This window comes from Pelecanus crispus, chromosome 3 (genome assembly GCF_030463565.1).
Source record: "Pelecanus crispus isolate bPelCri1 chromosome 3, bPelCri1.pri, whole genome shotgun sequence".
Taxonomy (NCBI): Eukaryota; Metazoa; Chordata; class Aves; order Pelecaniformes; family Pelecanidae; genus Pelecanus; species Pelecanus crispus.
The window spans coordinates 85,855,817-85,882,694 of record NC_134645.1 but is presented as its reverse complement, the minus strand read 5'-3'; the positions used below and the strand labels follow the sequence as shown (position 1 = coordinate 85,882,694).

The 26,878-nt window shown below is 42.8% G+C and overlaps 2 protein-coding genes across 2 annotated transcripts in view; one reads left to right on the top strand and one right to left on the bottom strand.

Moving 5' to 3' along the window:
- USP45 (ubiquitin specific peptidase 45) overlaps nt 1-18,617 on the bottom strand; it is a 57,029-nt gene extending 38,412 nt beyond the window's left edge. The window contains exons 1-5 of the mRNA XM_075706621.1: nt 18,584-18,617; nt 9,340-9,449; nt 6,684-6,853; nt 4,972-5,075; nt 4,362-4,462 (exon numbers count right to left, since the gene is read on the bottom strand). Of these exons, the coding sequence (XP_075562736.1) occupies nt 4,362-4,462; nt 4,972-5,075; nt 6,684-6,853; nt 9,340-9,439 (475 nt within the window). The 5' untranslated portion in view covers nt 9,440-9,449; nt 18,584-18,617. The remainder of the gene's footprint in view (nt 1-4,361; nt 4,463-4,971; nt 5,076-6,683; nt 6,854-9,339; nt 9,450-18,583) is intronic.
- Nucleotides 18,618-20,593: 1,976 nt separating this feature from the next.
- TSTD1 (thiosulfate sulfurtransferase like domain containing 1) lies at nt 20,594-24,518 on the top strand. The gene is made up of 6 exons (XM_075707725.1): nt 20,594-20,697; nt 21,372-21,492; nt 21,855-22,053; nt 22,238-22,408; nt 22,641-22,800; nt 24,120-24,518. The coding sequence occupies exons 1-6, from the start codon at nt 20,594-20,596 to the stop codon at nt 24,181-24,183; spliced, it is 819 nt and encodes a 272-aa protein (XP_075563840.1). The 3' UTR covers nt 24,184-24,518.
- Nucleotides 24,519-26,878: the final 2,360 nt, after the last annotated feature.

Sequence of the window (26,878 nt, the reverse complement as noted above, 5' to 3'; positions counted from 1 at the left end):
ATTCTGCTTTATTTTGCTAGTTAATTTTCTTTTTAAGTAGACAGAATGGACTTATATGACTTCAAGCTCCAAACTACACAGTGAAAATCAGTTATGAAAGAATACAATTACCTTTTTCAGCGCTATCCTTTGTCAACTGCTAATATCCACAGTCGAATGCAAATCTGAAAAGTTATTCATCATACTATTTGTTTTTCCATACGAGTTAACACCTATTACTTGTACTGTAAAATTATGTATTTTTTACTCTTTGTTTTACATCAGCTATATCCATTAGAATAAAAATCAAGTTTCTAACTTTCACCTATTGGCAATCTGGGCAGCTGAACTTACTAGCAAAATCTCATTCCTCTGCTTGACTTTCCCAACAACAAATTTAACTACAAAATTTGAGAGTAAATAGTCTTCCTTCCTATTCTACTGCCAAACCAACCAATTTAATTAACTGGTCTATAAAAAAATTAAGTATGCAATCTTATGTCTCCACAGACGTCTAATTTGGCTTTTGTAAAGGAAAATACACGTAATACTCACTTTTAAGACTGCAAAACAATTTATTTTCTCCAGCAAATGAGCAGACATGCAGATCGCAATGTCTCAGCATGGTTTCTGTGTACTACATGTGCATTATGTCCATGTGAAGCTCACAAGTGTGCCACACGGACAATACTGCACCTGCCTTTCTGTGAAAATCATCATGGCCTGCTAACCTTTTCCACAAAACAAATTTCTGGGTGGTACACCCTAGAAAGCAATCTTGCTTTATTCTTCCATCTTGTGCCCAACATAACCTCTTAACCAAACAGACTCCTCTAAAAAAAAAAAAAAAAAGGAAAAAGAAAAAAAGCAGGCATTGCTGGGTACAACAAACCATAGGATCAGATGTGAAAATCACACAGCTGCAAGCATTCTTTTGGGAACCCAGCACTGGGATTTATCTCAATCGCTTAATGTAATTACAAAAGTCAGTCATGTAGTAGTAATGTAATTTGCACATTTTTACAGCTGAAGTGAAGTTGAATCTTTATGAGAGGCCGAGTGAAAAGCAGGGATCCCGCTGCCACACTATTCCACCACATTAGTACCAAATGACAAGCATTTTGCTTTTGTTTATTTTCCAAGCTGCATTAATTAGGAAATCTATATAACCCTCCCTTACATGTTTACGCTGATCTTTTTTTATCTTTAAATGACTCCTGCACTTTTGAGAACCAAAAAAGAAAAACCTAGCAGCCCTCATCTGTTACTTATATCCATGTTCATACTGCATTTCTGCAGAAATTTCTACACAATGCTATTTGCATTTTAATGACGCACCATGCCAACCAGTTGTTACAACAGAAAGAAATCCACGCATAAGATAAATTGTTGTTATAGTGCCACATTCTGATAGGAAAAATTAAGTGTCTTCACTTTGGCTGCTTTTTTAGGAAGAAACAGAAAAGCAATGGGAAAAAAGCACAGGATTGATTTTGAAGTGGGAAATATGAATTATTAATTGTCAGTTCTACACTAGTTGTTTCTCACAAGTTACATTTCATTTAATTAGTTTATTTTTATTATGGATGAATATACAAAATGAATAAAAATAAAGTAAGCCAACTCAAAGGATGACAGTTACACTGTAAATATTACTGTAACGTGAAATAAAATGCTACACTTAAAAAAATAAAAGATAACTTGTCAATAATTTTCACTGTTATACTTTGTGTCCTTTGTTTTCTGGACAACAGCATGAATCGCACTTTGATTTCAGATTTTATTTTTTAAAAAATCCTTAAAGGCAGTCTAACTAAAAAAAAAAAAAAATCTTTCTTAAGTTACATGCCTTTAGGGGAAGTACCAAGTGTGCCAGACCAAGTATTTAACACAAAACAGAAAAGGCACTGCTGTTACATTTATCAAAGTGAAAGAAGAATGCCAATCCTCCTTGGGAACTCCCTCTCACGCACACCACTTATTTATCAATACATGGCTGTTCCCCAGCCTCTTCCAGTGAGCAGCCTGGCCCAAAGCAACAGGCCATGCCAGGCAAACAGCTTTTTTCTCTTTTCCTTGCCGCTTAAGAAAACCCAGCAAATCATCTTTGGGCCAACATTCCCAGAGCTCTCAAGAACAGGATCCAAACTGCTCAGCACAGCCATACTCTCTGCCACATGGAGAGAGTCGCCGACTTCTACCTTTAAAACGTTACTGGAAGTATACGCACACACGTGCTTGCTTTTTGCATGAAAACAGGCTTGCACGTGAGCCTTAGCCCTTTCCTGGCATGGAGCAGGAGACATGACAGCCCTGCAGGAGCAACCTCTGTGCACCGAGACCTCTTGCTGCCAAGGTGGCCACCCTGCAAGGCTTGCGCATGACTTCCTTAGCTTTCAAGGATGCCAACGTGTCTCTTCGCTCACTTAAAACCAGGCACGTGCATGAATTTGAAGGGTGAAGCGTAACCGTGCAGACCGGTAACACATGGTCCGAGACGCCGGGAAATCGGTCCGTCGCCCATTTAAAACTGCCCTGCACCTCCCACTGCCTTGCAGCAGGACCCTCGCGCTGCCTGCAGCACACCACTCGCCTGACATCACCATTGGTACCCAACTCTACCTTTTACATCACTGTTGTGAACCTCCTTTTCCAAGGCACCAAAGCAAGCAGGGCCAACTCAATGCACTGCTACCACAAAATGCATGACCACAAACTGAAGCTGGATGATAGCTAGCTTTTCATTTCAATGCCTGCTTTCAGAAACTGAAGGGAAAACTGGTTTAACTAAAACGGAGGAAAAAAGGAAAAAAAAGGAAAAAAAGGTCTATGCCCTAAACAAGAACAATACGATTTTGTTTCCAGTTACAGAAAAGAGTTTCCAGTTATATCAGGCAAATACTTAAATGAAATATATGCATTTTCAAAACAGAGTATCAAAATGAAACACAAATACATATACAGCAGAAATATATTCTGCCCTGCTCTGCTATAAATACCTGATTTTTAAGAAATCCTGGGCCTAATTTAAGCTTACTCTTCCTGAGTTAGTTTGGAATTTTGGTTGCTTAATTTAAGACATTTCACAGAAAACTTCTAAGCAGCACACTCTGAAAACTTTACATATTTTGAAGATTCATAAGTTAAAAATCTAAACCATGAAGCACACAGAGTCATATCACTCCAAAAATCTTATCCAGCAGTACAAAACCAGAGTGAAATTGTTTCCATTAAATTAACTGAAACAAACACTGCAGCATTTTCATCTGTTGGCAAGCTGCAACACCCACTTACTACACATAAACCTGAAACTGAAGCTGTGAACAAGTGAAATCACGTACTGTATTCTCATTGCTCTAAGCAAAAAGATGAAAAAAGTCGCAATTTATCAATTTATTACAATTTAATAATTTAACATACAACTTGTGACTAGATCAAAATATGCAGTATGTATTTTTGAGTGGCCCTTCATTTCCCCCCCCCCCCCAAAAATATGTAACACCTCTTAAAATCAGTAGGATTTATGCACATGCAGCTAGAGGAATACCTAGTCTAATTCACTGGGGCAATTCTTTTCCATTCTTACTTCTAACCAGTTGATTATCTCTGCTAAAAACTGCAACCAATTGTTTTAAAAGTTTACTTAAGCTGTTTTTTGTGAAGAAAATCTGGAATCCAATGCACTCTCTAAGTCACAAGCCAGAAATGCTGCTGAGTGTGTTACAGTAGGCAAGAATGACATCAACATCATCAAGAGTAGGCAGTTCAGTGCCACACGTACAAAGTTTTATCTACTATTACATATATTGAGAAGATACAGTAGGCTCCAAACACAAGAAAATAATTTAATACTATTTTCTATTAATATAAATGAGTGTTCTATCAATTAAAACCCAGTAACATAAAGGAACAGAAAGCATTACATCCAACAACAGAGTACTAGAAAATCCACTTAAACAAATTTAATTAACTGTGGAAAACAAACTTCAATGAGAAAAAATTTAAGATGTGACACATCCACACTAGGAAAATTCAATTACTTTATGCTTCTGTATCACTTCTGTGTATTAATTTATATGGCATCTTATTTAAGGTAACATCTTCTCTACAACAAACTTTCTTCATTAAGAAGAAAATTTGGGAAAACTGTCCTACAGTGCCCAAAATATTTTTAAAATGTAATCATATTGTAGAAAAAGAATGAAATTATGTTTTGACAGGCATCACTTGCCCAAGTAATTGTGCAATTACAAAGTGTATTATACTCGCATCATACATAATTTTTAAATTGTATGTTTAACATGACTCAAAATCTGAAATGCTCATTTTTAGACACAGTACATTACAGATGTCTCCAGATAAAACTATTTGTTTAAACTTACTTGGTTCAGCCCTGGAACCATGTTTCTGAAGAAAGTCAACTATCTGAGCCAAAACCTTTTTGTTGCAATGTGTTGACAGCTCTTCATCACATTCATAACACCTAAACAAAAGAAGAAATGAACTGGAATTCAGGATATCTGGATGCACCTCGCAGCTCTAACAAACCTCTCTAACAATCTTACACAGGTTACTAAAGCTCCAGGTTATAATTTTTCATACTAAGGAGAGGAATAAAATTGAACACTCTTGTCCCATATATGCTCTTCTATAGATCAGCCCCAATTCACTGTGATACTTAGAGATTTAAATAATCTCAGTTTACAGTCCTGCAAATAATCATATAGTAACAAGCAGGAAGGGCAAACACCTATAACCAACCAACTCTCTACAGAACACAGTGGACTCGAATTTCTGTCTTAGTATTGATTTGTGACCCCTCTGAGAGTCCTAAGGACAAACTAATTTTCTCTCCAGAAAGCCTGCCTTTCCTCTATCTAAAGTATTCATTTTATCTGTCAGAATCATTCTTTACCATGAGAAGACACTGCTTTAAGTTATGAGTGGTCCTTATACACAAGCATACATGAACACCTGCATATTCATTCTTACCATATGATCCATGTGCTGAGGTTGATAACAATGCAATGAGGTTCTGCGCGTGCTGTTTGGAAGTGTTTCAGAGAATGCTGGCCTTCTGAGTTCTTACTACATCCCTAAAAATGGAAACGTCAGCACAGTAAGGGGAAAAAATGGAAGTAGGAAAAGACTATTATTAGTAAATAAACTGCAAAAACTTTAAGTTTCAAAATTAGACAGAAAGCTATAGTGCCCTAAATACTCATTTAGCATTCTCAAGGATTCAGAGGGTTTAATATTCTTTATAATCCAGTATTATAAAGGTATTGATTAACTTTTTTAAATAAACACATTTTTTTTACTAATAAAGGAAAATCAATGACAACACAAAACCAAAATCTCATCCTTTCTACTTGGAAAAATCAGTTAAAAGTAAAGAAAATTATTATTTCTTTTAACTTAATAGAAATAATTCCTAGCTTTTGAATAAGTATTGAATAAGTATCAATAGACAGCAAATGATGCCATTCACAAAAGTAAGAATTCTCTAAAAAAATGTGAATTAAATGAGTATGTAGCATGTTTAGTCTACAGAATATCAAGGAAAGGACAGCACAGGTAACCCTCACTGCTCAAGAATGCCAAGTGCATTCCAGACAGCAAATACAAAAGGCACACAAATTGTTTTTGTACTAAAAAGCTACTCAGAACACACCATTTATATACAACAACTTCGAGAGAAAGCATTTGCAATTTTTCAAGTGTCTACAGAGTGAGAATTAGAAGATTCAGAACTGGTCTGTGAATGAGACATGAGTTTTGGAGGCTATTAACAGCATCAAGTGAAAAAGCACACAGATTTAACTCCTATTAAAAGCCCATCTTAACCACAAATTTTCAGAGACAAGCTATAGGAGTCCTCCTCAGATCCAGATCTTCTGGAGTCTGCTAACAGCATGTTTCTTTGCAAAATTAAATCTGTTCAGATAATACTGGTAGGAGCTGACTTCTGTCCTTACTATAGCAAGATCTACCAAAAGTCTAAGAAAATTGTCAAATGTTTTGTTCAGGCAACTATTAGCTGAACCAAGCATGACACTGCCTGTAAACTGAATTTTTCTGTATCAGGCTTTACTTCACTCACAGGACCAAACCTGCGCAAGCCCTTGGGGTCATGATCTGCCATTTTAAACTCTGAGGCCATGATTTGACATCGTAACTTATCCAATCTAATGGCTAGCTGCCACAGAAAGCAGCATTCTCACTCCTGCACAGTCCTTTCTCCCTGGTTTCAGTCCAATCTAGTAATTGAGTGTCCATAATATAAGTCGATTCAGCAATACACATATCCATTTTTCATTCATTTGTATTTGCGGGATCTTCTGCCAGATGAGCCAGCTGAACCGATGCATTTTGCAACCACACAGTTCCTGGAGCCAATTCTCTGCAAGTGGCAAGATGAAGAACAGAGAAAAGGCAGGAGCATCACTTACTACTTGTGATGCTGCACCGCACCATAACAGATAAAGCTAACCCAAAACACTGCCGAAAACCAGACAAGAAGAACGTAAGGCCACATCCCACTCCACTGAAGAAGCTGAAGCATAGACCTCACAACTAAGCACCGAGGTCACACTGTTTCCACTAAAGGTAACGAGATGACAAACAGACAAGGGTCTATACCAGTCATATCCTTTAGAAAATCAGGGCATATCTACCTCCATAAATTTCCAACGTATGCTTACCTGAGAGCCACATTTGAGACAGAGCCATATGTCCGAAGGTGCCACGGGCTCACCATCACTCATCCGCCTCTCCTTCAGACATTCTGCACATACTGACCAAACGCTCTGAGCTACTGCTCTCTTCACATGATGCACATCCACTGCTTGGCTCACGTGCTGGCAGGTTAAGCCTAGAGAAAATGACACACACTCACTTTCATCCATTAAAAATAATAGCTATGAAAAGGAGCGTGTGTATACTAAAGGAGCAGAGTCTTCAACGAATTCAGCATTAGGAAAAAAATGGCAAAGAACTAAAACAGGAAAAATCAGCCAGCTGCTCCCCATATACTGAATTTTATGAAGAATCTATTTCAGTCTTTCTGTAATGAAAATCCTTTTCAAGTCAATAAACACCACCTCTTAAAAACAGATAGACTATTTTGTACAAAAGTACAAGGACTACTTTTATACAAAATTAATTTCCCTGGACTTCTTTTTTTGTGGGGGGGTGTCAACAGAAAATACTACAGAAATCTATTTTTACATATAACAACACAGGCAGTTGACCTCCTTCCCCATCCATAAAGACAGATTTCCAAATACCCATGCATCTTTAATACAACTGCCCATGAATATTGACCACAATTCTTCTCTGTCATATTTTTTGTACAAATTCCACTATAGTATCACAGAATAACCTAGGTTTGAAGGGACCTCCGAAGGCCATCTTGTCCAAACCCTCTTTCAGAGCGGAGTCAAATACAAATTTAGATCTGGTTGCTAACGGCTTTGTTCAGCTGAGTGCTGAATATCTTCAATGACAGAGGTTTCACCAACTCACTAGAAAATCAGCTTTCTGTTTGACCATCCTCATGGTGAAAATAAAATAAATTTCCTCATACCTAGCCAAATTTTCCTTGCCCTAACTTTTGTCTGTTGCCTTTAGTCCTTTCATTGTGGATCTCCTAGAATAGTCTGGCTCTGCCTTCTCTGTAACTATCTATCAGGCAGTCAAAGAAGGAAACTGTACTTTTACTGCTTTGGCTAAACAAATCCATTCCCTTCAGCCCCTCTTCACACATCATGTTAGAATCATAGAATCATAGAATCGTTTAGGTTGGAAAAGACCTTTAAGATCATCCAGTCCAACCATTAACCTACACTACCAAGTCCACACTAAACCAATCAAGGGTAGACTAGAATAAACCATGTCCCAAAGTGCCACGTCTACCCGTTTTTTGAACACTTCCAGGGATGGGGACTCCACCACCTCTCTGGGCAGCCTGTTCCAATGCTTGACCACCCTTTCTGTGAAGAAATTTTTCCTAATTTCCAACCTAAACCTCCCCTGGCGCAGCTTGAGCCCATTTCCTCTCGTCCTATCGCTAACTACATGGGAGAAGAGACCAACACCCACCTCACTACAACCTCCTTTCAGGTAGTTGTAGAGAGCGATAAGGTCTCCATCTCCTTAACCATGTGGAGGGGGTGACCCACTGCTGGACTCACTCCGACAAGTCTTGTAACAGGGAGCCCACAACTGGACACAGTACTCCAGATGAAGTCTCACAAGTGCTGAAAAGATGGGAAGCAGCACGTACCTTGACCTGCACTCTAGTTAATACAGTCCAGCATACAGCAGGCACAAGCCACACCATTTGCTTTATTCAGTGTGTTCACTAGGACCCCCAGGACCTTTTCTGCAAAGCTGTTTTCAAGCCATTGATTCCCACTCTGTAACTGTATGTGGTTATTTTGGTCCAGGTGCCAAACTCTCCACTTGCCTTTGTTGAACCCTGTGAAGTTTCTGCCAGCCCATTTCTCCAGTCAGTCTAGGTCACTCTGAATGGCAGACCTACCCTCCAGCTGATCAACTGCTCTCCTCAATTTGTTGTCATGAAGATGACAGAACATAGCCTCACAATGACATAACCCAGCTCTCTCAGCACCTTCAGATGCGTCCCATCTGATCCCATGGACTTGTGCACATTCAGTTTGCTTAACAGCTCTCAATCTTCTTCTACTCCGGTCAATGCTTAAACCCCAGAGTCTGCTACTAAGCTCAGGGACCAGTGAGAAGCGAGTGCAGAGCTTACATGTGAAGACAGAGGCAAAGGAAGGATTAAGCTCCTCAGCCTCTTCCCACATCCCATGTCCCTAGGACCCTTGCCCCCTCAAGCAGCAGGTTTGCACTTGCCTTAGCCTTCACTTTACTGTCACAGTGTCCATACAAGCCGATCTTACTCATCACTCATCAGATTCAACTCTGAGGCTGGCTTACCTAATCCCATCCCTAGACACTCAGGGCCCCTGCATGGGCAGCCCAAACCTGCCTTCACCCTCTCTGCCCTTCCTTTTGCCTCTGAGCTGAGTCAGAAGCTTCCCGTTCAGCCAAGCAACCTCCTGTCACATGTGCTTGACCTTCCACGGACTGGAAAGGACCGTTCTCCTGCTCTGAAGAGGTTGTCATTGAAGATCCACCAACACTCCAGCTCTTCAGGGCAGTAACGTGGTATAACAACAGATCATGTCATAAACACCTAACTGGGAATATTTCTGCTATAAATTCAAACAAGAAAAGTATTTCGTCGTATCGCTGATTTGTGGTTTTCATCAATCAACACAGAAGTTATTAGCCTCAGTCTCAGGGCCAAACATCACCTAATGTATTTACCTGAAATGTCATCTGAAGAGTCTTCATCCTGTGGCCTGTTAGGCCTTTTGCTTCTCTTTGGTTTCTCGGGATTGGCTCTTGATGGATCTTTCACCCGCATCTGTTATTTACTGGGAAAGAGAAACAGGGCTTGCTTTATTGTCTAAACACTTCATCAAATGTAGAGTTCGAACTCTAAAAGCATGAGATCAAATCACACATTCAAACCTCATGAACACAGTTTTAGGCTTTGACTAACGTCAGCTGTTGTGTAACAAGGAGTATGAACGTGTCAGGAATGAACTCTTAGGAATGCCGCAAGATCAGTTAGTGGTATTACATGACATTATAAATTGTATCTGTAGCTACAGGGGACACACACAAGACAGCGGTGTTAAATATTTGAGATACCAAGATTTTCTTTACTTTTGTTATTGGAAACTACTACAGAGCTCCAGCCATACCTTATCAGAAAGGCTTCATTAAAATAAAACCTTCTCTTCCTTAACATATCTCCCTTAGGAAAGGTTTCTGTCACCATTTATCCTTGCACATTCCCTAAAAGCTTTTGAGCAATTCCAAACACTTCAATAAAATACAAAAGTATTCCAAATCTCATGAAAGTGTCCTCTCCTCTGAGTGAGGACAGACTGGAGCACAAGCTGACCCTTCTATTAAACATCAGAGAATAACCATACAGATGAAGCCTCTCATAGGAAATTTGGGTCATTAATCAAGGAGTCCTATTAGGAACAGAATTAAAGGATAAACATTTGCCACTAAACTTTTAAAAAAAATCCTCAGACATTTCAGCACACCAGACATTTAATCAAAATCCAAATGTGAATTCACTGAAGGAGTGTAGCTGTGCATCACATAAACTGCTTCTGAGACTTAGTTTACAGGTTGTCTTTTAATGATGTGCTTCACAAAAACAAATTTATGTTTTCATATACAAAGCATATGAATGTAACACAGTCAAATATTCATACATTGCAAATCTGTGAGCCATTCTGTTTAGAAAAAAAAATGTCTTGTTGTGTACCACATAGAAGTTAATAATGTCACCTGAGCCACCAGTACCAAACATTTTCAACCACGCTACCTCATTTATGTATAGGAAACCTCTAAAATGCCTTACATTTAAGAATACCAGAAGATATATTCTTGCTACAGATCAAGTAGATAAGTTTGCCAAAGTTTAAAACATTTGTCTACCTAAGTTTTTGAATCTTCTCTGTATATGCATTTAGACCTTTGCACTACTGAAGCTCTGAGAGACAGGGGAATTGACCTGTATATTGAACTCAGTATTCCCTCTCCTTTCTTATCCATTAAGCCAATTAGCAGAACGGCCATCAATATCGATGCTAGAGCACCACCACCACTGGTATCTGAACAGCCCTCACTAAAGCGAAGCAGGCAATCCGTGCCTCAGAGCTCCTGTTCCAAGTTCCTATAGATCTGGACAGACATGTCTGCATCTGCCATGCATACTGTTAGTGCTGGAGGTCTTCTGCAGGAACGTAGCAATTAGAGATTTACTTTGGACAAGTCAAATTTCTTTACAGTATGAAAGAAACGTTTACTCTTTGCTTCCTTGCATCAATGGCTTCATGTCTCCTCAACCTTTCAAAATGCACTTCATTTTTTTCAGAATGCTACATTTACATAGCAATCAGTTTATACTAAATTAAATACCATGATCTTCTTAAATTGTAGATTTCAAAATTTCCTGTACTTAAGGGTATAAAGCTTCAAATGCTTAGACATGCAAGTGAACAATGCCACTGAATTCATCTTTGCTGACCGTCCAGGTTCGCAATCCATGTTTATTCAGCAAGCAAGACCTGCATAGTCCAGCTCTTGACTATTTATATTCAACAAATTTTAGCTTGCCTAACGTATGTCAACAGCCACACATCACAGCATCCCTAGAACAGGAAAAAGGGCTTCAGACCCAAACAACTTCAACTGTGTATTTCTGCCTTGGCATCTTATCATACATATCCAAGGTTCATGTGAAACTACCCATCACCACTTGTCACACCACCACTTAACTAGGCACAAGATTCATTGAGACATTCATGAAACAGTAAGGCCAATACAGCTACTGTTAGAAAACCCATGATTTTACACTAAATTATATAAAGAGTCAATAGCAAAGACAGCAAAAATGTCCTCCCTAAAGGAACGTAGTTGTGTTTAGGTTATTCAACGTTGACATAAATGATCTACGAGTTCATTTCAGCATAACAATTTTTATCTCTTTGGACAGGTTATATAACACTGTCCAAACCACAGATTTCACCCAAATAAAAGTCATGTTCATATCAGTACATTTTGAGAGCTCGGATAACTTCATGAAAGAAAAATTATGGTCCCAACCAACTGAAATGCAAGCAAGACTTTACCACCTGTGATAGGCCAGGTGATAGGATCCAGATCGGGGCACACAGAGCCCACCGCTCAACCCACTCTCTAGGGTCCTTCATGACACATGGAGAAGACAGAGTGTCAGCTGGTACCTGCAACAACTGAAAGCGTGGCATTTCTAGCCCAACATAATCAACGTGGCATTAGAAACAAATGCTGGCATAAGAAGCCAGTGTTCACACTGCAGGTTTGGGAACCCACCGAGCAACCCAGAGACTTTTCAGTCTTCTTTCAGTAAGAGCAGGCAGAACAAAAGATAACACAGACCATTAGATTAAACAGTTTTCATGAACACACATATAGACAGGCATCCATCAGACAATGTTTACTGACCTGTGAGCTCTTGGAAAAGCCACAGCATATTGAAGACCTAGCCAGCCAGGGTTTGTGCCTCATTTCGAAAAGCATATTAAGTGGGATAAAAGGGTAAGAGCAACAAACTACTCAGCAAGCATCTACCACGCAAGTAGCACAGTACATACACAGTACTCTCTGCCCTTTTCAAGTATATTTGGGGACAGCAAACATTACAAGTAAAAGATTTCATTTAACAATTAAAAACTTGATCAACATTTCAAAATCAAAATGTTTACGCCAGGAATTTGATTATTACATTTAATTGAGATAAACAAAGAAGAAACATAAGGTGCTTCGGAAATTACCTCTCAGAAATATTTCAGTTTATGGTGTTGTGGTTTAACCCCAGATGGCAACTAAGCCCCACACAGCCACTCGCTCACTCCCCCCTGGAGGGATGGGGGAGAGAATCAGAATAGAAGTAAGAAAACTCATGGGTTGAGATAAAGACAGTTTCATAGGTAAAGCAGAAGCTGCGCATGCAAGCAAAGCAAAACAAGGAATTCATTCACTACTTCCCATCGGCAGGCGGATGTTCAGCCACCTCCAGGAACGCAGGGCTCCATCATGCATAAAAGTTACTTGGGAAGACAAAACGTCATCGCTCCATATGTCCCCCCCTTCCTTCTTCTTCCCCCAGCTTTATATGCTGAGCATGACATCATATGGCATGGAATATTCCTTCAGTCAGTTGCGGTCAGCTGTCCCAGCTGTGTCCCCTCCCAACTTCCCTACTCGCTGGCATGGCCGTGTAAGAAGCAGAAAAGGCCTTGACTCTGTGTAAGCACTGCTCAGCAACAACGAAAACATCCCTGAATTACCAACACTGGTTTTAGCACAAATCCAAAACACAGCCTCATACTAGCTACCATGAAGAAAATTAACTTCTACCTCAGCCAAAACCAGCACATATGGGAAATAAGAAATTGAGATTTTACTGGAATGAAAACCCTGAACAAACACAGACCCAAGAAAGCATAAAATACAGCTAAGAAAAAGCAAGAGAGAAATTCTCTAGGTTTCTGTTGACCATAGGCAGAAGCCATTCAGGACAAGCAGGCAGAGGAGAAATGAACACTTTACACAAAATGAACTTGATACACTGAAGATTAAAAACCGTGGCAATATTCCCATGATTTGCTTCTTTCCAACCCATTCTCCTATTTTTTGAATATGTTCAACAAGTGATTTATGGCTACAGCCATGAACTGTGGAGTGTCCTAAAGGAGAGAGACTCTCCCGCTTTCCCTATGCAGAAAGAAGTCTCCATGAATCTTCGCTTGGAAGTTTCTTTTTGTGATGGAAAAACAAATATGGTAAGTTTTTCATTTTGTATACACAAAATCAAGTCACAGTGCAAACGATACTTCACTAATGAAGCTGACAAATAAAAAAACCCTGATTTTTGTGGTAAAAAAAGCTGAGTTAAGAGGGGATGTTAGCTCCACCCTGATCTCTATTTGGCACACAGTAAAAATCTTATGTAGAAATTATGCAGTTTCATGGGGAAAAAAAAAATCTAAAAACAGAAAGAGCTAAAGCTCTTCCGTTTAAGCAATCATTTCATACAAAACTAAGAACTAGTCCTTGCCAAACATGTTCAGATTCTTTGAGCTCAGCATACGAGAGTTTGAAATGTAATCACCATCACTTGCTATTCTCAGTTTATTTTTTACTTCTTAAAAGACTCCTAATGGCAGTCTGCCTACAAAAAGCTGATTAAGATCAAAAGCTCCTCACTACAACTGCTCATTTCCACCTTTCTAGAAAGAACAAACCACTTCAAAAGCAGCAGAATGATCTGCCTACCCAATTTTAAAAGCTTCAAATTTGACAAAGTGCCAAAAATCAATGTGCTAAATTTGTTAAGTTAAATCTAAGGTATGCCTAGAGTATTTTAAATGTAAGGTATGCCTGAAATAGTCTATAATTAACAGCATTAATATTTCTATATTTAGAAATGCACCTTCTTCATAAAGTATATATTTAGAAACTAAAAAGAGCTGGATGTAGTTCCTAAAATAAATAATTGTTATTTGTTTAAATTGTATATTTTACTGCAACTCAGCAGAGCTAGGACCAATAACAGACACAAGGCTAGTGTGAACTAGAATTCACCTTTCTTTTGGGGCGGGGCGGAAAAACCACCACAAAAACCAAACCAAAACAAAACAGGTCATTCCTCTTCACAGCATCTTTATGCAACAGAGGTGGAGAAGCAGAATATGTCTTCACTTTTTGGAGGGGTCTACCCCCAAAACCTATCCCATCTTATCATCTTGCACTCCTTACCTAGAGGTTGAGTCCCTCTTCCTACGATATCTCCAGCTCCCTTGCTAAATTTTGAAACGTGCCACCTTACTGAGTTTTCCCATGCTGTACCTTTACTACGATGCTTATAAGAAACCCGAACCAGATCACCAGTATGTTAGAGGAATAACCTGCCATGCTGACTACTACCACAACACTGCTTCCACCTGCCAAGATCCATTTTTTCCCTCCTCTTATGATTAGGGTGCCAGTTCTTTCAGGCAAGTGCCATATTTTTGTTCTTATCTGTGTAATACCTATCACAACATTTTTCCTGATTAGTGAATAACAGGAGGATTACACTTGCACTACTAGAATGCAAACAACAAGATATAAACTGTGTAATAACCATTAGCTTATCTAAGCATATTTACCCCACGCAGTATAGCCAAATGAGTCTACAGATAGTCTCCAGGTACTGTTTTGGATACAGGTAGAACTCTCCCAGTTGGACTGGCCATTAACCGTGAAACCAGTACTGTTAATTATTCCATCAGTGAGCACCTGAATTCAAAGTAGCTGGGGCAATTACATTTACCTCAATCCCTCAATTCATATGAGGTACCCAAAATACCAACCATCTCACCACTTCTAGTCAAAGTCTCCAATTAAAATGATATGATTTTATGTTGCTAATGGAAACAAAACCTGCATCACACCGAAAAAGCAAAGCGCACTGAATACAGCATTTCAAAAATTAGCACTTTCATGTAACTTAGCAGAACTGTCCAGCTGTCAACAGCAGCCGACCACCAAAGCAAGGGACTGAGGAACAGCACAGATGTGCAGATTTAAGTCCAAAGGCCAAGATGCTCCATAGCGCATTTCTGAAGGGGCTTTATGACCTTCCACTTAACTGTGAGAGCGCAAAAAAAGAGCCTTGTATGAGTCAGTAATGCCAGATCCTCTGCAGAACTGCTACATGTTTTGATGTAAGCTGCAAGTTGATATATTTTGGATGTCTGTTCCGAGCGTTACCTGTGGCATTTTGGCTTGTTCGCTTCTAGATCAAATGTCACCCAATCAGAGCAAGAACCACATCCATCACGGTTAGCAACCAGGCAGTGTCACCCATCAGCGGGCCAGGAGGCTCAGCGCTCTGACAGCCACCAAAACCTTTGCAGCAAACAAGCCCCTGCTGCCTGCTAGAGCAGTAAAAGGACCAGAACTGCTGACTGGTAGTGGCAGCAACACTTCTTCCCCTGGAAAATGTCATCTGAAATTCTGAAAGTGTCATCTCCGAGACTTCCTAGCCCAAAGGCACATCACACATCCTACGCCATCACTGGAACTCAAACGCCAATCCTGACATTATATTACAATCCTAAAAGGGTGAGACACTGATGTACTTTTTGTGCAAGGAGTAAGACGGAGCCTTCGGACCGCTAGATGCAACTTTCCAACTGACAGTAAAAATCCCATAGCTTTTCTCACTTTTATTCATCGTTTTTATCTAGCTGGCCATTCTAAACACGGTCTGTCAATGTTTATGTTTGCATTGCAGAAAAATTACTTCTAAGCATGAATAGAAACCAGATGTGTCCAGAGACAAGAATGAAAAGACCCCATAACTGGGTTTATGGCTGAAGTAAATAAAAGGATTGAGGGTAAAAGGAGAACTATTTTGATGATGTATTTCTGGTAGTATCTTATAGCAAATGTTTTACTAGTGTCTTACGGAAAATTTCAGGGATCCCTGTCAATATCCAAATTCACAAAGCAAATTGTAACTTTTCCTTATGGTCTCTAGCCCACCTTAAATGTATTTAAAAAATATGAATGCACCAAGAGGGAAGAATATCTGGGTGGATGCTCTAACATGGGTTTTCCTACATATTCATGGATATCCTTTAAAAAGCAAAACACATAACTACCATAAAAAGAGCCACGGCTTATAACTAATGATGTTGGCCTGCAAGTGAAAACTTTGTATGTAACAAGGCAGTGAGATGACAGAGCTAACAGACTATGCATTTGTGTGATATGAACACTGATGTAAACAGTGCCGTCACCACAGAAAATCTGAGGGCGTAACCACTGAAGCAGCTGGAGAATAACCAGTGAACTCACAGTATCTTGGCAGGATAACCATGTGGACAAAAACGGGGAATAAAGTGGTTCAAGATGTCGTAAGAGAAAATGAAGGGCAATATGAGCAAAGGATGAACTTCAGAGAAACGCTAATTCTGCGAAGCCTAAAAAAAAAAAAAAGAAGAAGAAATAATACTAAAGTAATAGCAAGTAATGAAAAGGAACTGTGGTTGCAGCACAGTGTGTGAGATAGCAGGCTGAAGCCCACACATGATAATACGTTAAGCTGAGACTCACGCTGTAGCCCTGCCTAAAGGGCTGAGTCGGAGCAGATGAAGAAAGACAACAGCTACCCATAACTTTCCATCTGCTCTGGAAGGGTGTTGTGGGAGTCAGCTAATTAATGGGGGTAAAACAGATAAAACCGTAAATGACTACAGAACACTCGTTTGAGCTCTTTGAAAGTCAAAGTCTTGCCGCCGAGAGCAAAAAATTTCATTCCATTTTCTTCCTCCACACAGACTGCCCCAGTTTGTTTTGATGACATGTCTAAAGTGGAACAACTTGTCCTTGATCTACGATTGATGCTCGCAGCAGAACCCATTAGACGCTAGCTGCATTTCTGCAAATCTCACAGAAACAAAACTACAGAGCGCCAGTTCTTCAATATTTCATAAAGAAATCTGACAAAATATTTACAACCGTAGTAAACTGCAGAGCAATTTCACAAAGACACATTCCGCTATCAATCTGGTGCATGTTCATGCCACTATTATGCTTCCATTTAAAAAGCTAGAAAATGAGAGCGGAAAGAATCCTTTAAATGTGACTCTGCTTTACATGCTTGTATAAGAGGATTATTTAACGGAATTGGGAAATACTTGTAGCTAAGGACAACACGCAAAAAGAATACAGTGCTAAACCTGGAGTTACTGCCATCTGCTTCTATGTTCTTGATATCTTACTTTATTCTTGTGCACCTGTGTTTAATACGTCGGCATGCATATCCTGCTTAACCATGCGAGTAGCAACGTATCTATAGCAAGAGTAGGATGAAGTCCTAAAGTAAAGGACATCAACAGCAAAAGACTGAATGAAGTTCTAAAGAAAAAATACCCAGGAATCGGAGAATCTAAACATTAACTCAAATACAACGCGCAGAGTTGCAGTTATGGGTCTAAAATACCACGTCCCTGATTAATGGAGAGGACCGTCACCAGGCTGTCGTCCGATCACCAGGCACATACCTGTCTGCATTCGCCGAAAACTCAACTCCAGGTAGCGGAGCGCCGGCGCTGCGGCCACACGCGCCGCCTGCTAAAACCCTTGGCGAGGGGAGCCCGCAGCCTGCCTTCGCGGGGCCCGGCAGCAGGCCGGCGGTGGCATCACCAGGCCGCCATATGCCAGGCTGTCAGAGCGGGGCAGAAATAATCACGCCAGCCTCACGACACAGAGCCGCAAGACCATTTTTGAACTGCACGCGCTTGCTGACTCGCCTAACGCAAAGCGAGCGGAGCTTATGTTTAAACCGAAGCAAAGGCGATGCTACCGGCTCTCTCGAATTTAATAGAGAAACTTAGCGCAGGTCACGGAGGCGGCCCGGTGCTGCTGTTTTCGTGTCACGGTAGGGTTAACCCATTTTAGACCGACAGCTGACGGTCGGCACCAGCAGCTCGTCGCCGCCTACCCAAGCCGAGCCCAGGCGAGCCGTCCTCGGCCACCAGTTCGGAGCGCCGCGGGAGAGGCGCCGGGCAGGGCGGCCCCGGGCGCCCCCGGCAGCGGGGAGGGTCCGGCCCGGGGCCACGGCGGAGCAGCGCCCGCCCGCAGCCCGGCACAGGCGGCCCGCCCGCCCGCCGCGGCCCGCCCGCCCGCCTGCACCTGCGCGGCGCCCCCCGGGACGCGGCTCCGCAGGCCGCGGGGCCGGCCGCCGCCATGGCGGGGCGGCTCGGCCCGGCTCGACTCGGCCCGGCCCGGCCCGGCCCTCCAGCCGCGCGTCGGCGCCGCGGCCGCCCGGCTCCGCCGGAGGAGCCCGCCGCGGCCACGGCACCCCCCGAGCCGAGCCGAGCCGAGCCGAGCCGAGCCGGGCCGGCGCCCCCCCCCCCCCTCCCCGCCCCGAGCGTCCCGCACTCACGGAGCGGCGGGCGGCAGGCAGGCAGGCAAGCGCGGCGGCAGGAAGCGGCGGAGGAAGCTGGGCCGCAGCCAGGGCCGCGCCGCTGCGCTCCGCTCCGCCCGGCGCGGCCCGCCCCCGGCCTCGCCGCGCCGCTCCCCGCCCCAGCCCGCAGCCCGCAGCCCGGCCGGCTGCCCCCGGGCCCCGGGACGGCGGGCGGGCGGGCGGCCCCCGGCGCCGTAGGAGCCGGCAGGGAGGGGGCGGCCGGGGGCAGGTAGCGTGGAGGGCGGCGGGGATCGCGGCGCTGGCGCCGGTTCGAGGGCAAAATGCGTCTCCCGGGTGGGAAGGGGCGGCGGGGAAGCTGAGGGGCAACAGGTAGCTGCGGGTCTGGCCGCGGGGCACCTTAGGAACTCAAGGCGAAGAAGGGAAGGGGGTGCAAAGCAAGGGGGGCGTGATGGGGGTTGCCTTCGCATCAGGGTTTGGCGGGGTCTTGCTGAAAGGCCTGGAGATACTGCGCTGGATTTGCGCGCGTGGGGGGCAAGCGAACAGGTTTGCCTGTGCGCAGGGGTGCGGGTAGCGTACCCAGAGGTTGTGCAGAAGGGTCTGGGCCCTGCGCAGATTTTCAAGGTTGCCACCGTGGGAGGGACTGGAGGGAGGGCAGAATCAAAGGTGCGTATCCCAGGTGAGGGACAGGCAGAGGAAAGGGTGTCCAGCGCACGACGGAGGAGCTAGTAGAAACCGGGACTGAGATTAAACCCAGCATGTGGCTAGACAGCAAGGCGGGGGGGCTTTATTTGGACAGAAGGCAAATCTGAATTAAGGACTGAGACATAGCAGTTTTATTGGAATAGGATTATCCAGTGATAAGGCATAGGAAAAAAGGGGGAAAGGGTGAATTTGCTGTGGCACCCTGCAAAAACCAAGGATGAAGAACCTGTGGTGGATCTGCTAACAAACAGGCTGAAAGAATGGTTAGAGAAGCATGTAGAAGTCATTGGACCAAGCAAAGACAAGATGTCAGGAGGAGTATTGTTGAAAGAGGTTGACAGATTAAGCGGGATTTGATTTAGGTAGGAGGAATTCTTTAGGCACGTCAATGACAGTGGTGACAATGGCGCACAAAGGTCTGCGGGCAGACTGCAGAGCGTGTAACAGAGGAGCCCCAGACATGGGTTGTGAACACCGTGTTCATGGAGTCTATATGTGAAAGGGAGAAAGAATGTGGGGCAATAATCTGAAACAAATTACATCAAGAAGTGGGTCCTTCCTCCTCCGCACCGGAGAGATTAGAAAATTATCGCACTGCAAGAGCAATAACTACATTAAAAGGTTAAAGAGACGGAAGGAAAAGTGAACATGTGTGAAAGGGAGATAGTGTGATGTGAAGGGGAATATGTTCATTTAGCACAGGAGAAGAGAACACAAATACCTGGAAGAGGTAGAACATCAGGGCACTGGCAGAAAGGGAAGGCAAGCAAAGGAGGTAGAAAAGATGAGGTGAGAAAATGTTACTCAAAGGAAATTGTTTGAATTCTGTGCAGAGAGTAAGGACAGCAGGCTTTATGGATAGATTCCCATTGTGTTGGGAAAAATGGGATATAAATGAGAGTTGCATGTTAGGAAAACAGGTTTGTCACAGAAATCAGCCAGATCCCCAGCTTTCCTCCAGAAGCACTCAACAACGCAAAAGCAGAGCCAAAGAAAGCCAATGTTGAGATTGAATCATGTCTGGGGGGTTTGGTAGTGAGACAAAATGAAGGGTCAAGGGCAAAGAAGAAACAAACACAAAGAGCATGAGCAATCAGAGGCAGGAAGGAAAGAAAAGAGAAAGCAGAGAGGGAAGGCCACAAGCAAACTGTAAAGCATGGTGCAGAATACTATGGGAAGGCTGAAAAGTTTGTGGGGGAAAAAAACATGACAGTCCGAAAAAGAAGATGCAGTAACAAAAAAAATTAGAAAGGCAGTAAGACTTGATGAAAGCCTGGGTCTGTGAACCATTTCTTTGATCAACAAAGGCTTCAGTCAAATGAGAAGATGAGGATAAAGAATGTGCAGCTGGGTTATCAGCTGGGAAATGACGCCACTGGGGATGAGTGTGGGAGGCTGGGCAGAAATGGAGAGAGTGAAATGCAGAAGAGGTGAAATGGAAAGAGAGAGAGAGTCCCGAGAGGTGAAATTAAGAAAGTTGCTGAGGAGGGCTTGAGTGAGTGCAGGATGACAGTGCCATGAAAGCGAGAGGGGAATTGAACATGCTGCTTCCCACCCTTTCACCGCCCAGAGGAGTGTGCCTAGCTTCATCTCCTCTGACTTCAAACTCTCAGTCTTTCACAAGATGGCTAGTGGATCATTCCTATTTCTGCAAGCAAGCTAGCGTGTTCTCTCGTTGTGTGCATATATGTATGATCCTGGGTCAAATTAAAACCATAAATTAATTTATAAAAACGCAACTTCATGTGAATATGCATTTCATACGACAAGTATCCTGACGCTCAATGTCGCACGCTTTATGGTCCTTATAGTGATATATGCAATAAATGGAGGGTAACTGTGGTCGCTACTTTACTCCAGATAAAATCTACAGTAAATTCTACTTCAAAAGAGAATTTCTAGAAGTAGTGTATTCTACCCATACCTTCTTGAAAATGGAAAACGCATAAAACTTTGACTCATATATAGATACACTGCTTCAAAGAGTCAAGGAGGCCATATGGAGAGGCTGGCAGAAGGGCAGCTAGTGAACCAGTTATATGTGCCAGGTTCAATTTGTCACACTTTACAGTACCGAGAAATATTTTGTTCTCGTTTTGAGAAGGAAGACTCTCATTAGTAAAGATTCAACAACATACTCCTCAAAATGCATCTTTTATGAAGAGAAAAGATCCAGCACACCTGCCTTTAAAGACAGACCACTGGTACATAATGTATCTGCAAAGGTATGTAGTAAATACGGAGTACTGATTTAAAACCCGTTGAACAGAGGGACCCTCATTTCTCCACTTAAAGCGTGTCTTGGCCATCAGTCCTTGGGGCTGGAAGACTGACAGATTTCAAAACCAAAGCGTATCGAAACTAGGGATGCGGTTATTACCCTTGGACCACAGCTCCTGTGGCTGTAAGGGGACAGCAGCAAGGGTGAAAGCGGTGCAGGCCAGCGTTAAAAATCACCTTTTCTCCTCAGGGGAAAAGGGGAAAAAAAAAAAGGGGGGGAAAAAAAACCAAAACCAAACCCAAAACTGATTGTTTTTAACTCAGCCCGGCTACTGCGGGGCCCATCCCGAGCCCCTGAGCGGGCCAGCGCCCGGCCGAGGCCTGCGGGCCCCCGCCCCTGAGGAGAAGGCGGTGCCGCCCGCGGAGCCACCTCCCCCCCCGCCGGCGGGGGCGGGCGGCAGGAAGGGCCTGGGCGGGCGCCATTTTCGGCGGCGGGCTGATGGGGACCGGCGGCTGGGGCTGGTGGCGGGCGGCGAGCGGCGGCTGGTGGCGGGCGGCGGCGCCCGGTGAGGCGGGGGGCGGGGTGGCGGCTGGGCCTCCGCCACGGCGGGCGGCGGGGTTTGCCGGCGCCCGGGGGGGAGCCCCGTGTGAGTATGTTGAACGTTGTTAGGGGCGATGGCCTCCCCCGGGGGGCCGGGCGGGCGGGCGGGCGGGGGCCGGCTCCGGGCTGACGGGCTGTGCCTCTCTCAGGTCCCGGGGCGGCGGCTGGCGCCGGCCGCAGCCTGTGCGCCGGCGAGGCGCCGAGCCTTTCCTACCAAGAGCTCAAAGACCTGAAGAAGACGAACGTCCTCCACATAGACGTGCGGGAGAGGTGGGAGATCGACAGATTTGGGAAAATCCCAGCGTCCATCAACATACCGCGTAAGTTGCTAACGCTGCTGGCCTGGGGAGGTTGGGTGCTCGCCTTTGCCTGGTGCTGGAGTCTGTGGGCAAGTGGCGGTGACCGAGGAAAGAGGAGCTGTGCTAGGCAGCTCCTCGGATGTTGCGCGGCTAAACTTTTCCTCAAGAGGAATTAGAAGCCTAACAGTGTAAGCCTGGCTGCAGATGAAGAATGAATGAGACCTTTTTTTTTTTTTTTTTCTGTATTTTCCAGTGGGTGAATTAGTGGAAGCTCTACAAATGGACCCAGCGGCGTTCAAGGAGCAGTACAATCAAAAGATGCCATCCAAGTCAGACCCTGTGGTTTTCTCCTGTTTGGCAGGAAAAAGAAGTAAACAAGCACTCGGTTTTGCCACCTCCTTGGGTTTCAGCAGGTATGACTTGTGCATGTAAGGGTGGGATTAATGCGGCCTCCCCCCCCCCCGAAGCAGAACTCGTACTCAGCTTCTTGTGGGCAAGGGTAAAAATTCAAATGTGGAATATGAACAAAGCAACTGATATTTGAGTTAGACACCTCCTCTTGTCTTTCAAGGTTCAGTGCAGACACCATTGGGTGTTCCAGCAAAGTGAGGTGTATTGCCCTGTGAAACAACTCCTCAGCAGCTCTGCGCATGTGCTGCGGGGGACACAGTCTGCTACAAAACCATGGTGCCACTAAAGGGCCTTTCTGCCTCTCAGGGCTCCCTCGCCAAGGCGTTGCTTCCTTACACAGTTTCATGAGCACTAGTCCTCAGATGCAGAATGATCGGAAAGGTGGAGAACTGCTCGCTGTGGTAGAAGTACAATCTTAAATTAGAGTAAATAGTTTATGAAACCACACCCTTTGTTAAATTGCAGTTCTCCTTGTACAGTTCACTGTTGACAAAGTACGCCTTCACTTTCAGTAAGCATTGGATTGTTTGCCAGGAGTAAAGCAGTGAAGGCAATAGCTAAAAAGACAATGAGATTGGTAAGAGTGAAAGCAAAAGCAGCATTTGGTTGGCAGAATTGTTACACCCATGCCAGAAGGTGTCTCTCTGGCTTGAAGACTGCAGATAGAATTTAAAAAATTGGTTGTTTGCTTATGTTTTCGCTGAACTGCAATTCATGAACTGGACTATCCCTGCTAGTTCTAGTCAAAAGTAGGGAACCACATTCTTATTAATAAGTGCAAGATATCCTCCATTACTGTTTTTCATGCTGCCTAATTGAAGGAGTCAGTATTGTTTTGCATGGTGGGTTTTTGTTTTCTAGACTTTAGTTTTGTGCAGGCTTATGTCAGATTTATAGAGCATGTAGGTTTGTAAGAAACTAAAGATCAGTGTGCTGCATTTATTTGATGACATCTGAAGTGTTAGACATAATAACATGTAAATCTCCCACTGCAGTGAGTCTGTTAAAGAAGGGGCAAACTGTTTCATTGATCCAGCTGCTACTACTTGCTTGATGTTTGATGTCCAGCATTGTGCCATTTAGAAGAAAAGAGTTACAGAACACACTGCATGGAAGCAGGCAGTATTAAAAGTACAAGGAATGTCGATCTGGCTCAGTGAAGCTAGGTACAAGTGTGTTTGATTGCAGAGAATTTCTGTATGTTTTTTTTTCTCTGAATTTTTTTTTTTTTTTGGTTGGGTTGGGTTTTTTTGTCATGTCCTCTTAGATACCTTCTTCAAGAAGAGTCCTTCTTAATACTGTATCTTCTGCGTATTTTCAGAGTTCAGCAATATGGTGGTGGCTTTGAGGATTGGGTAAAACATGAACCTCCAGAGCAGAAATGAAGATGACTACCCCACCCTTGCCCCGTCAAGGCTTCAGGATGGTTTGTAGATTTTAGCATTCAAACTACCTGCATTCCACTTCCAGAATACAGCCCACTTCTGTTTTCTTGTGTAAATGGACACTCACCTTCAAATAGCCGTGCACATCAACTGCTTGATTTAAATTATATCTATAGACTATGACATGAACAGAGGACGTTAAATTTGTTCAGCCTTTACTTTGGGCTATGTTTTTTGGTGAGAGTACGCAAAGAGAACCTAAGTGCTTATTATGTTTACTAAGATTTTTGTATGATGTAGTTTATGACTGTTTAAACTGATGACAATAGGACAAATAAAATTACCCTCTCCCAAATAACTGTGTTGGGTAGTTTGTTTAGAATAGTGAAACTGAAGATACTCTAATGGAATTGCCCTAAGCACAGACTTATTATACTTCATGTGTAGCTGGAGTTTTAAAATAGTTGCTGTGTTTTCAAAGAGTACAAGTAAGAGTACAAATTTTTAGGTTTGTACTATGTGACTGTAAGGCAAAAACTTCACTACTGGTCAGGAAACTGATCTGATGCTAGAATACTCAAAATGTTGTGCAATTCCTTGTGTTAGAAGTATATCAATGTTTATACACAGATCTGCTTCTGAGCACAAAATGCTATAGCAGTCAGTCAGCAACTTCTGTTCCCTCAGCAGCTCAGTATCAAGTAAGAACTTGCCTATATTTGAAGTTGTTATTACAGAGATGTAATCATTTTAGGCTGGAAAATTTGAGGTGTCCAAGGAAGTTACTAAACTCTCTTCCTTCTTTAATGTACGTTAATTTGCGTGTCTTAAACATTAAAAAAACAAACCGACCCATCCTATCCCCACCTATAAATTTGCATAGTCATAATTTTAAGAATTTTTTTGTTTGTTTTTTAATGCTGTTAGCAGTTCAGGGTAACTAGCAAAGGTGAATTGCTCTGGCCTCTAGAAAATTTAAGTCCTAGCACAGAAGTTCAGGACTCTGCAGGATGTCTGGAAAAAGGAATTAATATTTCTGGTTCTGCTCTAATCAGTATTGCAGGCAATGTGCACTTACCCTACAGCTCTTCCATTCTGACAGTGCAGTCTGCATGGTAGGACCTAAAAAATACACCCTCACAAGTTTAGAGAACAGAGAAGAGAAAGTGACTAATCTTACTAGGATTTTATTTCTATTAAGTCCCGCCGTCTCTCTACAGTCATTTGTTTCTAGAGGAGAACACCCATAGCTGGCACAGCCAGCTGCGGTAGCTGTGCTGCCCTGACCGTCTGTCTTACTGCTGTTTCTGTTCTCTCATCTTTGCTAATAATTAGAGACCCTGTAGTGTAGCTGTCAGAACAATGAGTGCATTTTTCTGCAAAGTATCATTGACTTTTTAGCGGTCTTATTGCTATACTTTATTTCCAATCCATAAAAAAAAACCCCAAACAACTTAAGAACCAGAATTTAGACTAATCTCCAAAATACTGGTTTAGTTTAACTGATGAATTGATGGGAGTAAGATGAAATTAAAATGCCAGGATGAGTATGGGTGTTACCTTGTTGCAGTCAATTACTCTGCAGTTCTCACTACCTTACTCTTGAAAGGTTTTCTTCAGACTGGATCGGCAGGAGTAATAGATGCTGACAGTTTTGTTGGATTTAGCCAAATCCTACAATCTGTTAATTTTGCCTGTTTAACATGACCTAGGCTGTCAGTTTCACAATGCTGTGAGCACACAGTCAAAGGGACAACTGAAGCCCACTGTTGGCTGCATCGTGCCAGGCCTCACCAGGACTAATGAAGCCTTTTGATCTAGATCATTAAGGTCAGATTGTATAGAAACGCTGAGACACACTGAAAATATTTAGCTAAATGTGTAATTAATCATGCCTAGTTGTACTGACCAAGCCACAAAACTTCAGTATACAGATGAACAAAGCAAGGAGATCTAATCAACTAAACTTAGTCATGATTTAGTCATTATGTGGCCAGTGCTTCCTTTTGTAGCTACGTTAAAGTTTTTTGGGAACACCTAAAATTACATAGCCACAAAGAATGAACAACAAACAGTTATATTGGGTCACACCAAGAGCTGTCTAGCCCATTATGTTCTGTTTGGCAGCAACCAGTAATAAACAACAATTTATGACTTGGGAGTGCTTTGATAGCTCCTTCAGGCTTTGCATGTCTTGGTATATTTGGGTATTTGTAAATTTTTAGCACAAACTCCCAGCAGTCACAGCAGGCTGCACTGGGTTTAACAATGTGGTGTGAGAAGAATTCTTTCCTTTTGCTGCTTCTCATCTTGCCATGTATTGTTTTCATTGGATGCTCCTGCTTCTCCTGTCAGAAGTGATGAAACAGTTGTCACCGCATCAGTCTTCACACCACTGGTGATTTTTCTAGACCTCTGCTATCCTTTCTGAGCTGAGGAGTTGTGGATTTTTCTTTTTTAATTGGAAAGCTACTGTATACCTCTTTTATTGTCATTATTTTTTATTAGTCTTGGTAGCTTTTTGCAAAGTGTTTCTCTAACTATTTGTAGCTTGTCAAAGTTGATGATCCTTTCTGTGTCTTCCTCTGTATCTTCCTTACGTGGATATAACTTGCTTTTCAAATTACGCTTTTTGAGTTAAACAACTTGTCTGATCCAGTTGAGTTTGCTTCCTTTTAGACTTTTCCTTAAGTCT

Coding starts and splice junctions, on each gene's coding strand:
- TSTD1 (XM_075707725.1), top strand. CDS start 20,594: ATGAGGATAAAGAATGTGCAGCTGGGTTATCAGCTGGGAAATGACGCC. Junction 21,493..21,854: donor TACATAATGTATCTGCAAAG/GTATGTAGTAAA, acceptor TGAGCGGGCCAG/CGCCCGGCCGAGGCCTGCGG. Junction 22,054..22,237: donor GTGGCGGGCGGCGGCGCCCG/GTGAGGCGGGGG, acceptor TGCCTCTCTCAG/GTCCCGGGGCGGCGGCTGGC.